The sequence below is a fragment of the Equus quagga genome, chromosome 14 (assembly GCF_021613505.1).
Source record: "Equus quagga isolate Etosha38 chromosome 14, UCLA_HA_Equagga_1.0, whole genome shotgun sequence".
NCBI classification, from domain to species: domain Eukaryota; kingdom Metazoa; phylum Chordata; class Mammalia; order Perissodactyla; family Equidae; genus Equus; species Equus quagga.
The window spans coordinates 90,193,485-90,207,057 of NC_060280.1; the positions used below are offsets into that span (position 1 = coordinate 90,193,485).

Genomic DNA, 13,573 nt, shown 5'->3' on the forward strand with positions numbered 1-13,573 from the left:
ACTGTGGTCATGGATTCATTATCTCAAAATGTCTTTGCTTATCTAATATTCTTTGGCCCAGTAGCTCTAAAGTGGATGTGTATAGAGAGGGTGTGGTATCACAGACATCAATAAGGAACGAAGTCTAAAGAGAGTTCACAACTGAGAAATATCTCTGAAGGTACTTTCGTGTAAGGTCCTCAAGTGTGAATACTTTAGTTGTGAAATTTCTTGAATCCAAAATATTAACATTTATCTGGGTGCCTGTATACTTGTTTTGTTTATTCAACACTCTGTTCTTTTTCAGAAGGTGTCCCATCTACATGGAACCACAGGTTTTAACAGGTGTTTCAAATTCTTCCTCCTGGGCCACTCAGATGATCCAAAACTGCAGCCCCTTCTCTTTGGGCTGTTTTTGACCATGTACCTGGTCACTGTGCTTGGGAACCTGGTCATCATCCTGACTGTCAGCTCTGCCTCTAACCTCCTCGTGCCTATGCACTTCCTCCTGTCCAGTCTGTCCTTGGCTGACATCAGTTTCAGCACCATTACCATCTCCAAGACACTGGTGAACCTCCAACACACAGCAAATCCATCACCTACACAGGCTGCCTAACTCCAATGTCTTTTTTTCTTTCTTTTTGGATGTTTGGACAATTTACTCCAGGCTGTGATAACCTGTGACTGGTTGGTGGCCATTTGTCACCCCTGCACTAGCCGGTCGTGAACCTCCACCTTTTTGGCTTGTTGGTCCTGGGGACTTTTGAATTCCCATATGTGTTACTTGATATTGTCACATCTTAGCTTCTACAGAAAGTCAGAAATTCTTCAGTTTTTTTCTGATGTTCCTCAGCTCCTCAAACTAACCTGTTCTGACACCTCCACCAATAACATTGATCTGTTTTCTTGTTGCCATCTTTGGTGGTGTTCCACTCACAGGGATCCTTTACTCTTATACTCAAATTATTTCCTCCGTTCTGAGAGTCTCATCATCAAGTGGGATGCACAAAGCCTTCTCCACCTGTGGCTCTCACTTGTCCGCTGTTTGCTTATTTTATGGAATAGACTTTAGGGTGCACCCCAGTTCCAGTGTCTCATCTTCCCCAAGGAAGGATGCAGTGGCCTCAGTGATATACACTGTGGTCACCCCCATGCTGAACCCCTTCAGCTACAGCCTGAGAAACAGGCACATCAGGAATGCCTTGTGGAGGATTGTCATTGGTATAGCCTAATGTCTATACCTGTGCCCTATTTTTGATTCACAGGACTGGAAAAAGCAGCAAAATCAAACATGAGCAAAAAGAAATTCTGAATTAGCAGTCACATAAAATGTATGTATCCATATGGCTCCCCTGCTTTCTTTTTACAAAATTTTTTCTCTTAGTGTAGCTCTAATGGAGTTGTAAGATTGTTTTGGACTCCCCAGTTAAGTCATAGCCCCTCCAGGTGTATTCATTGTACATCTGTATACCCTTCTCACTTTCCTTAAGCATTATCCAGGACTCTTGGTGATGAACAGTCTTGTTCTGTCATTGCAAAATAATCATACCTCTCTCTTTCTTATTATTTATTATTTCTATACTTGTCCCCTGACTTATTTTCTATGTGTTAGGAGGATCTAAAGCCTACCTTAAGTACCAAGACATCTGTAGTATTTTTCTCCTTAATGATGTCCATCAGATTCTTGAGCAAGTAGGGCAACTATTTAATTTCCTGCTCCAAACAGGGTAGTATTTTTAATTGAAATGGGATACTATTAATATTGAGTGTAAATAAACACTTATCAACTAGAGCTTTTGTAGGAAAACTGGGATGTATGATTTCCAAGAAGAAAGTGGGAGAGGACAACCAGAGCAATGGCAATTCTAAGTTTTTCTGATAATTCTCCTTCCCATTTCATCTAACATAACCCTGGTCATGTTACATAGCCAGACAAAAGGAAAAATACCGTATGATCCCACGGATATGAGATTCCTAGAGGAGTCACATTCATAGAGACAGAGAGTAGAATGGCGGGTGCCAGGGGCTGGGGGAGGAAGTGGGAAGTTAGTGTTTAATGGGGACAGAGATTTAGTTTTGCAAGATGAAAAGAGTTCTGAAGATGAAGGTGGTGATGTTTACACAACAATGTTAATGTACTTAATGCCACAGAACCATGCACTTAGAAATGGTTAAGATGGTAAATTTTATGTTATTTTAACACAATAAAAATTATCTGTCAGGAATTAGAGACATGTTGCTCAAAATGTTAGGTGTGTTACTCAGCTCTCAGCAATCAACCCATATAGAGATCTGCCTCAGCTGCAGAGAGACACATTAACCAAGGTCATGACTTCTTCTTGGAGCAGACCACATCCAATGACTGTTTGATGTGGAGGTGTGAACATTTGGCCCCTTTGCCCTAATTCCAGCCACGGACTTAACCACTCAGCCACGGGGCTGGCCCCATAAGTGGCTTTTTCAATATTCGGTTTCTCCCCATTTATGTGGCAGCCAAATTGACATTTTAGGTGCAAACAAAGCATGATTTCTCCGCTTAAAACATGCCAGTCATCTTCTGTTACTCCTAGAATAAAATTTGAACTCCTTGCCAGGGTCAATAAGTTATTTAGTCTCTCCTATCCCTTTCTAGCTCCATCGCTGGTCCTTGAACCAGCACCATCAGCATCACCTGGGATCTTATAAATGCAAATTTTCAAGCCCCATCCCAGATTTCCTGAATCAGAACATCTGTGGCTGGAACCCAGCTATCTGTAGTTTAGCAAGCCCCCAGGTGATTCCATTTCATGGTAATTTTGAGAACCGTTTGTCTAGACATAGTGCTTTTCTCGTAGTTCTTCAAGCAGACCTTGTTCTTTTCAGCCTGTAGACCACTACACTTATTTCTCTCTCTGCCTAGAATTTTCTTCCCCTTTCCTTCTCAAATTTTCTCCTAAATATTAGCATTTGATAATGCCTTCCCTGACCCTCCATCTAAATTCTCCTAATGTGCTCTCCATCAAGTTAGTCTCTGGTCCTCTTTCACTATCATTAACTTTTGAGTGAACTCACACATTTTGAGTACTGTGAAGGGCAGTCTTTCTATCAGGCTGCCTCAGCTATTCTGTTCCAAATTAAACTGATGCATCAAGAAAATGAGTTTTGCTGCTCTTCCAGTCTGAAGCTTTTTGTGAGATGTGATATTACCAGCTTAAACAGGCAAGACATTGGGCCACTTCAATGCCGAAACAATACTTTGGTAGAAATTTGTTATGAAGTCTAGAAAGTCACTGATTGTACCAAAGGAAAATTGAATCATACTCAAACAGGTAAGAAGACTTTATTCAAGACTATTGCAGTAGGAGTCAAGGCTATTGAAATAAGGGAGAGAGAGATTGAAGTTATCTCCGCTGAAACAAAAGATGGGAGGAGTTTCAAAGTTGGGGTGAGCTGATGGAAAAGTACTGGAAGATGTTAGAGAGAGGTTGGTTGATATGACTAGACCATCTGTGTTTGATAATCCCTGCTTATTGATATGAGGCTCCTACCCTCTCATAGAAGCTGAGAGATACGGACACTACCTTTCTTGATTACATTTCAAAGGGACGGCCCCTCAGGTCTTTAAGAAAGACATTCCTGGGTAGTAAAATTGACAAGATGCTGAGAGAAGATTTATCTACATTTCAAAGGGATGGAGAAAGAATTTGTAATGACAGGTTTTCTAAAATAAATGCTCTAAGAAAAGAGAGGTCATTGGTCTATGGTCAGGAAGAAACCTATTTAAACGTTAGTCAAACTGTGGGGAATGTTAAGGTAGTCTTAGTCAATGGATATCCAACATTTCCACCATTCTTCCAATTTTGAAATGCTTGAGTTTTTGAATATGACACTATACTAAAGCAGAAGTTTTATGTTTTACAAGTATCTTGAGTTTTTAACTCAAATGGTAGCATTAACTGTGAGAGGCAAGGTAGGTGATTGAGCAACAAATCCTGGATGGCAACCATGGTCCATGACCTACAGGGCTCTGTAGTGGTGGTGACAGATCATGGATGAGCAGACATCAACACTAATGTTTGACTTAGGTGGCCAAAAATATCAAAAGCAAGTCAGCAAAAGTCAGATGCCAGCTTCCACAATGGAAAATCATGATCTTCTCCCAGTTTCCAAAGCCAAGCCTGTTTTTAGACTCAAAGCCTAGAAATTAAAGGGCAGATAGGTGCCCCTCTTAGAAGTCCATTATAAGCTTCTTCAAAATGGTAATCTCCCGCAAGGACTCAACTTGGTGGCAAGATTCATCAGACTCCTTCCACCCTACAGTGGACAGTGATTCATCTTTACCAACATGAATAATTATACATTTATGTTTGCCTTTCCTGCCTGCAGTGACTTGTCAAATACCATCTTCCAAAGACTTAACACATTACTCAGTTTCTTTATGGTGAAGAGTATATGAAAATAAACACTTATCAAGAGATCCACTGGTCATCGCATGTTCTGCATCATATGAAGCTGCTCAGCCTCAGATATCCAGAGTGCAGCAAATCTGTGATTCAATTCTTGCTCTCTTGAACTGTAACCCAGTGCTCTCTCCTGACACCATACTTGAAGATATGGCCCTTTTCAGGCAGACTTTGTTATTGTCTGGACTTCTGCATTTGGGCCTTGGTGAATTCACTTGCAAAATGAAGCAACTAGACCGAACAGCCTCTTAGAGCCAGATCAGTTCCAACACTCTGGACCCTGTGGTTTTTCTGTCTCTCATGATAAATTTTCATATGTTATTTTGGAAATGCACTAAACAAACATATGGAGAAAAGTTTAGCTTCACTAATCACCAAATAAATAATTTATCCATCAGTGCATTTTCTGTTTGGACATATAATGTGATCTGATGAACTCTGAGCTCCAGGATTTAAGCTCTGTGAGGGCAACAATTTTTGTCTGTTGTTTTTTTCCTTCCTTCACTGCTGTATTGCATAACAACTACAACATCCTGGCACATTAAAAGTTCTCAGTAAATATTGTCAAATGAATTTGATAAGAACTAGCTATGCTTATTGATAGAATGCAATATTTCATAATTCTTATTCAACTATTCTGAGTCAGTACTTGATGTGGCTAGAATCAACCTGCAGTGCTGGAAATCGAAGCTGAGGTGTAGTAATGGATAAGTAAAAGGACAGAGGAGGGCAGAACTGAGAATAACAGAGAAGTCACATTAAGAGGTTTATAAAGAGTACTCACAGGGCAATTCTGACCAAAATCACATATGGAGGTGGGTGAGGAGCAAAATCCTGTGTGATTAAGAGGCAGAATTTCTTTAGCTAACTGCTGCAGCCACTGTCAGTTCAAAATCCGAGGATGGGTGTTCTCATCACTGAACATAGAGTGTTCTCCTGAGAACTTTTTGTAGAGCCCTCTTGATGTCTCTGTTCCGCAGGCTGTAGATGAAGGGGTTCAGCATTGGAGTGACCACGGTGTACATCACTGAGGCAATCATGCCCCTCCAGGAAGATGAGTCAGAACTGAGATACACACCAAGGCCTGTCCCATAGAATAAAGAAACCGTGGACAGGTGAGATGCACAGGTAGAAAATGCTTTATATTTCCCATTGGCTGATGGGATTCTCAGGATTGAGGAGACAATTTGAGTATAGGAGAAAAGAATGCCTGAGAAGGGAGCAATGCCAAGAAAGCCAGCTACCATATATAAAATGATGTGATTGACAAGTGTGTCTGAGCAGGCAAGCATGAGAGCCTGAGCAAGTTCACAGTAAAAGTGTGGAATTACGTGATTGGCACAGAAGGACAGTTGCAACATCAACAGACTCTGGATCAGGGAGTATGACAAGCTGACAAACCAGGACACAAGAACCAGCAGGCCACATAGGTGGGAGTTCATGATAACTGGGTAGTGCAATGGGTGACAGATGGCCACAAACCTGTCATAGGCCATCACAGTGAGGAGAAAAGTGTCCATACCTCCAAAAACCATAAAAAAATACATCTGGGTGATGCAACCTACATAGGTGATGGATTTGCTCCGTGTCTGAATGTTCACTAGCATCTTTGGGACAGTGGTGGAAGTAAAACAGATATCAGCCGAGGACAAGTTAGAGAGGAAGAAGTACATAGGAGTGTGGAGGTGGGAATCAGAGGTGATGGCCAGGATGATGAGCAGGTTCCCGAGCACAGTGACCACAAACATAGACAGAAATAGCCCAAATAGGATGAGTTGATACTCTGAGTCTTCTGAAAATCCCAGGAGTAAAAATTCTGAAATACTTGTCTGATTTCCTGGTTCCATGTTGCTGACACAATCAGCTAGATGATTGATAAAGGGAAAGAACATGAAATAGACACTGGACGGACTCTAGAGTCTCTCTACTTTTTTAATTTCTTTTTTTCTTAAAGATTGGCACCTGGGCTAACAACTGTTGCCAATCTTTTTTTTTTCTGCTTTATCTCCCCAACCCCCCACCCCCACCCCACCCCGGTACACAGTTGTATATCTTAGTTGCAGGTCCTTCTAGTTGTGGGATGTGGGACGCTGCCTCAACGTGGCCTGACAGGCAGTGCCATCTCCGTGCCCAGGATCCGAACCCTGGGCCGACGTAGCAGAGCCCGCGAACTTAACCACTCGGCCACGGAGCTGGCCCCTACTTTTTTAATTTCTTAAGTGAAGGATTGAGCATAAACACTTTAACATGACAAAATTTAGGAATCTTGCATTCTATTATTTGTTATATGCAACATCCATAATGTTGCTCCACCTCCAGGACATTCATCAATCCTCTTTATCTCTGGCTTAGAATCATCAAATCTTAAAAGTTAAGAGCAACTTTGAACCATTCTCATGCTAACACAAATGTGGAACATGAGCTCCAGTCAAGCTCAGTAACTTGATCTTTGTTGTCTGCCTTTTCTGGGACTCAGGGAAGGGTCAGACATTCATGTCTCAAAGGTGATAAAATTTGAGGGAATATTTCAAATATCTGGATGGAGTATTGGAGGATGAGTAGAATGGAGGTTTACTTCTCAAGGAGAAAAAAAAAAGAAAGAGAGAAAGAAAAAGAAGATGTTTTCACCAAATAATAAACCACGTTCATAAATGCTTAATGTTTCCTGCAACACGTATCATCAACATCCTGCAGGAGCAGGTCCAGATGTTTCCTGGACATTTTCCACTTAACGAAATTGCCTTCATCTGTGAAGTTAACGATTGGTTAAACTGTCCAAGGAAAGCATGGATAGCAAGACCTAAACGACTTCAGTACTATAAGCTGAGATACTACATAAGTCACAGATAGAATTTCGAGTAAAATCCTCTATGGTGCTCATTAAATACTAGAGGGAGAGAGAAAGTGCACCAGGGTGTTTGCATATGAACCTCAAAAGGTGAGGATCAGATGTGGCCCTCACATTAACGTGACATTTAGAATTTGGCTGTGACGATGAGGGCACCTATGTAGAACCCATATGCTGTCTGACTCTCTCCACTCTAAGTCCTGGGGGTCCTGTCCCTAGACAGAAAGGAATGGGTCACGTAGCACAAGGAAGAATAAGAGATTATAAAATGATATTCATTCTTCTGCTTTGCCTTGTTAGAAGTATTTTTGCATACTTACAATTCTGTAATGCCCCTAACTAGAAAGGAAAAATGCCACCACTGGCTGTCATCACTGTCAGTCTTCTTAGGTATAAAAAATGAAAGCAGATAATGTCCCTGGAGTGATAAAAAAAGGCCATATTTTATGCAAATTCTTTAACTATGGATGTTCATCTTTGTTCTGACCTTTGGAGGATGAGCAGTTTACAATCAGCTCTGGTGGTTTCTGACTCATTGGGAGGTATTCTAAACAAATTATCATAATGCATCTCTAAACTATGACAGTTTCTAAAAGATTCTCTTGACTTTTAATAATTGTGGCTTGCTCTCTTCATTCCAATTTGTTTTATTGTGCAGAATAGAAGAGAGTGCATGGGAAATACCCAAGATTCTGGGTCTTCCCTGGAGTGTGCTGTGCATGTTAGTAGCATCAACTGCATTGGACAAGAGGAAACAATGTTATTTCCTACTAGATCTATTGCAGGGCTTCCTTCATGGTTTCCAGCTTCACCTTCAACTCCCCCACACAGCCACTTGATATTTCCAAAATAAAAATCTGATCATATCACTTGCCTACTTAAAATCCTTAGAGCACCTTCCTGCCACTTTCTGAAAACATCCAAAGTATCCTAGCTCCACTTTGACCCTCCTGCCTTATTTCTTCACACTTCTCAAGTCTTACCCTAAATTCTGATCCTTCTGAAAATCTTCCCTCTGCCAATATGTATCATAATCTCTTATGTCCTGGAAATTTTTCAAGACCTTCTCCCTCTGCCTAAACCTGTCTCTAGTATCTTGTCTTAATTCATACTTGATGTTCTGTACTTGGCACAGCTGTCACCTGCTTAGGTGATTCCCAACCTCCCCTGGTTTCAATACCATCTGAGTTCTTAGCACACAGGAGACTCTCCATATTGGGCTGGAGGCTGAATTAATAAATGGAGGAGCATAGAAACCAACACTTTTCCATTGTTGCAGCTCATAGTGCCTGATTCCTGGGTGTCTATGGCCCAAGAATTTTCAGCAACCCTTGCCCTTCAAGAGTTTACTACATGGAGAGGATAAAAGAAGGAAGATGCTGGTGCAAGAAAGGTAGAAAGGGAGGCAGAAAAAGAATATAAATTTCTTCTCATTAAATAGCCAGGACCTCCTGTCAACCATCATTTCCAATGTTGACCCCTCACCAGTCCCAACATTATAGCTTATTCTCTCTTGCTCTTACATCTACCTACTCTCTCACCTGGAATCTTTACCCACAGAGGCATCAGCAACAGCTTTTCCATAGCATTTCTCTGAAATACCTATGTGCATGTCTCGTACTTTCTGTTCTAATTATCTAGAGGCACAAACAGGAAGTAAGTGAGAGACTCAATAGGAAAATTACACATTTCCAAGAAATTTCACAAAGGATTAATTATCTCAAAGTTATTTTCCTGAGATTATAAATGAGGACACTCATCATCTTCCAAATTCCCTTGCTGGAGGTACCTCAACATTCATATTCTCACTTGACCCCTGAATGATGAGAACTTGCCTCCTTTGTACTCTATCCTCAAACACTTGAAGATCCAGTTTCCAGGAGAAAGCAATAGCAGGAAAGTGGATAAAGATTCTTATTCCTTTACCTCTGGTTACAGGACCCTCAAGGCCTGGAAATGAGAGAACCAGAGGATGGGCAGACACTGGAGAGATGCCCCCTGTCTCTTTCCCCCTGGTGATATTCTAAGCATTGCCTTATGTCTGCCCTTCATCCTTTCAGGCTCATATGTAAACCTCCTGGTGCAGTGTCTTTCTTCTTATGAGTATTTAATGAGCATCGTAGAGGATACAACTCAAAATTATTTTCATGACCTTTTCTGACTCGAGGAGTGGTTAAACAAAGAGTCAGCCCCTGAATCTGGAATGTGTTCTCAGGTGCATATTGCTTCCCCTGAGAAAGAGATGTACAGTCCATGCAAACTTTTAAGATTTAGAAAGTAATTATGTTTGGTGAAAGTAAGTTGGTAATTATTTGGCCAGAGAGATGGTTTTATTCCTAGGATAGTCAAATGTTGCCTCCTCATGTTCTAGGATAGTCAAATATTGCCTCCTCATGACAAATAAAAAGATTGAGACAACAAAAAAATATTCCATGAGAAAAATAAAGGACACAAAGGAGAGAAACTGGTGAGAATCAATATTGCTCTGATGGACAAAGCAGGTATGGCTGCTTCAGGGTTTGTGCTTAGGTTCTCAGAATTCAAATCCACTGCAATGATTACTTCTTTTGTAAAGTCCCACCTGGGATTGTAATAGTGGCTGAATTGTGATTCAAATGGTTCATGCAATTATGAATAATAACATTCATCATAGGAAAAAGTTTCCCAACATTAGAAACCTTTTAGGATCATAGGTTAGAAATTATAAGTAGAGAATACAGTCATTTGTCACTTACACTTCCCCATTAATCCATGCACCAAATAAATATGTCCTATTCTGTTTCCAGCGTCTAGTCTTAGTGGGAAATTTCATTGAGGCATTAGGAGGTAGAGAAGAATTGAAATATACTGTTTTCCAGTCACAGAAAAAGTTCTGGAAGACATTCTGCAAGAAGGGCTTCTTTCAGACAGGCCAAGTGTAAACTGTTGGGGATATGAGGATTAATGGTGTGTTTTTTGTCCTCAGGGAGCCCACCTTCCAGAGGTAGAGATGGATGCGGAAACTGGTCATTGTAATACAGTGGACTAAATGCTAAGATAAAGGCAGTCTGCAGAGTAGTGTACAGAGAGGAGTCCAAAATACAACCTGGAGTGATGGAGTCAGGGATAGATTCCTGGAGCTGAGTGAGAAGTTATTTAGGGGAATGATTGAGTGAGTAGGGGCTTTTCTGGCAGAGAAGAGAGCAATGGAAAAGACCCATGAGGAAGAAGTAGCATGGGACAGAATGTTCTTAACAATTTGCTGAAGGATAAAGTGGGAGATGGGAATGATGAAAAATGAGGTTGGAGAGGCAAGCAGGGACCACATCTCCAGGAACCTTGAAAAGGATATTGGATAAAGGATGGGTGCTGTCAGGGACTGCAAGCAAAGGAGCAGCACGATGCATATTACAATTTTCCCTGGTGCATGGAGTGAAATGTGGATTTAAGGCAGGCAAAACTAAGGGCAAAGGGAACTTTTTTGGAATCCTCATGTCCTTAGAGTTGCAGGGACCAAGCCACTTGTTTTATGGAGGAGGAACAAAGGCCAGAGGAGGTGAGGATATAATTCCAATATCTTTATAATGATTCCATGTCGCTACTTAAGGATATGACCTGAAACCAAAGTGAAATTAAGAGGAACTATGGGGAAGGGACATGTGAGTTTCAATGTTTCCCAGAATGTTCCCAGATAAAAAGGGTGGGATGTCAAGAGGGGACTGGATGTTGGACTTTCTTCTGTGCACTTTCCCTCTCTCACCCATCCCACCCCAGTCATTACACACTGCAGTCTTAGATACATGGGAACACAGACCCTCCTCTGTTGAAGGTCTCTAATCAGAACTTTGAATAAGGGTACAGAAGGAGCAAGAAGAGCAGAACCTTTTGGATAAGCAGGAAATGTTCCCAAGCAAATTAGGATAACAGAATTCAGAAAGCTCTGTCTAGGCTGAATGAAGATAGAGGCTCTGGAGTTCTTGGGCCAGGTAATAGGATAAAAGAGCAAGAACAAATACAGACTCCACTGTGAAGGACACAAAGCTCTACCAGTATCTGGTGGCATCCATTTCTATACTCACACTGGTAACTGTGCCACTACATAGTGTGGTCCTGGGAAGTGCTATAGTGTCAAAGAGTGGACCAGTGTTTAGCCTCTTCCTTCCCCTTCCTACATTCTCCATCAGCCATCCACTCACATAATATACAATTGAAGTAAAAACTCACTATGCAATGGCAGCTTCAAACAAGGAGTTCAGCCATTCACTCTCCCAAGAAATTAGCCCCTAGAGCTCCTTCTCCATAGACATCATTGGGTTTCCACTGCCCTGTTCTTAACAACAGTAAATATTCTTTCTATTTGGCCACCTCTTTTCCCTATTTCCCACAACACTTACTGGACCATGCAGGCTTGGCAATGTCGGCCCACCACAGGGACCAGCTCCTCTGAATCTTTCTGTCTTACAGAGGATGAGTGATGAAGGCAGAAGGTCTGTCCCCAAAAGAGCAGAGATACAGAGCCAAGCATGTTGTACAGGGCCTGGCTGATTTCTCCTGGAGAAGGCATGAGTGTCTTGAGCCTGGCACATGGGAACCTTGGTGACTATAAGTTGATGTGTTACAGGTTTTGTGGCCCTGGGGGTTGAATCCCCTGTGAAGCTTGTTAGATAAATTGATCAGCGGATCTTCCGCTCCTGATAGTTTGACTCCTCAAGGGCAGGGACCACACAGGAAGGGGTGTCTGACCTGCCAATTCCTTATCCCTGGGAGACTAGCAGTGGGACCAGTTGTGATTCCTGTCTTCTGGGTCTTTATCCTCTGGTAAGAATCACTCTAGTGTTCCTTGGATCTCCACTTGGGGACAAATGTCAGCATTTTCTGACTTATAGTTTCCTCATCAGGAAGATGGTTGAGTAAGGAATGGTCACAGGATTCACTAGGGTAACGTTTCCAAATGTTAACCTTGACCAGAATGACCTTGAGGATTTGTTAAAACACAAGGTTCTGAGTCCTACCCTCAAGTTTCTACTACCTATTTCAGTAGGTCTGGGTTTGGATGTGATCAGTTTGATTTTTCACAAATTCCAAATTTTGCTGGTCCCCATGATGATCCTTTGAGAATCATTGCCTTAGGGCAATGTTCCATCATTTTAGCTTTATCAAAACTATCAGTTGAGGTTTTTGTTATTATATAGCTTACCATTTTATCCCAGACTTACCTGGTCAGCATCTCCAGGGAAAAATCTGAGAATATACTTTTAAAAGAAAACTACAACAGCTTTATCTTGTTTATATTTTGTTTATATTTTTGTTTTGGATATACACACACACATATATATAAAACAAAATTTGCCGTTTTGATGATTTTTAATGATACAGTTCTGTGGCTTTAAGCACATTCACAATGTTGTGTAACCATCACCACCATCCATTTCCAGAAATTCTTCATCATTCCACAAAGAAAGTCTGCACAGATTAAAAAAAGAACCCTCAATTTGTCTCTCTCCCAAGCCCCTGGGAGGCTTTGTGTCTCTATGAATTTGCCTATGGTAGGTACATCATTTAAGTGGAATCATATAATGCTTATCCTTTTGTGTCTGGCTTATCCCACTTAACATAATGCTTTCAACCATGATGCAACATGTATTAAAATTTCAGTCCTTTTGAATGCTGAGTAATATTCCATTGAATAGATAGGCCACATTTTGTTCATCCTTTCATCCGTTGATGGACACTTGGGTTGTTCCATATTTTGGCTACTGTAATTAATGCTGCTATGGACATTAGTGTACAAGAATCTATTTGAATTCCTTCTTTCAATGCTCTTGAATATATACCTAGACATGAAGTTGATGGATCCTGAGAATCTGCTCTTAAAAGCATACCAAATGATCAGACATTCTAGGAAACACTGTCCTAGGGCATTGAACAATAAATCTTGGAAAGTCCCAATGACCCCTATTCTGTACTTTGGTAGTTCTTAAGAGAAAACAAAAGAGGTGGAACGTCAGGATGTCAGATTAGTGGATCTGATGGTCTTGACAAGGGCTTTGTACCTAGGGGTAACTTATTACTTAGCCAAATCTTTACTGAAAGATTTAGGCCAAGTACTGTGTAAGATCCCAGTGTTAAATGGTAAACAAGACACCAGATGGAATTCCATCATAAAATGAAGAAAGATCATTAGTTAATGCCTTGAGAGAGGGGCATATGTGTTTTCTGAAGAACAATTTGGGTTGAAATGGCAACTTCCATAGTATATATCAGAATTTTGGCTTTATTAAATCACATTAAAATTCTAAAAGTGAGCAAAAAATGTACTTATGAT

The 13,573-nt window shown here is 41.0% G+C and overlaps 1 protein-coding gene across 1 annotated transcript; it reads right to left on the bottom strand.

Annotated features, from left to right (window-relative positions):
- Window positions 1-5,335: 5,335 nt before the first annotated feature.
- On the bottom strand, window positions 5,336-6,268 carry LOC124252474 (olfactory receptor 7A5-like). The gene has a single exon (XM_046686022.1). It carries the CDS (start codon window positions 6,266-6,268, stop codon window positions 5,336-5,338), a length of 933 nt encoding a protein of 310 aa, XP_046541978.1.
- Between the last annotated feature and the right edge of the window lie 7,305 nt (window positions 6,269-13,573).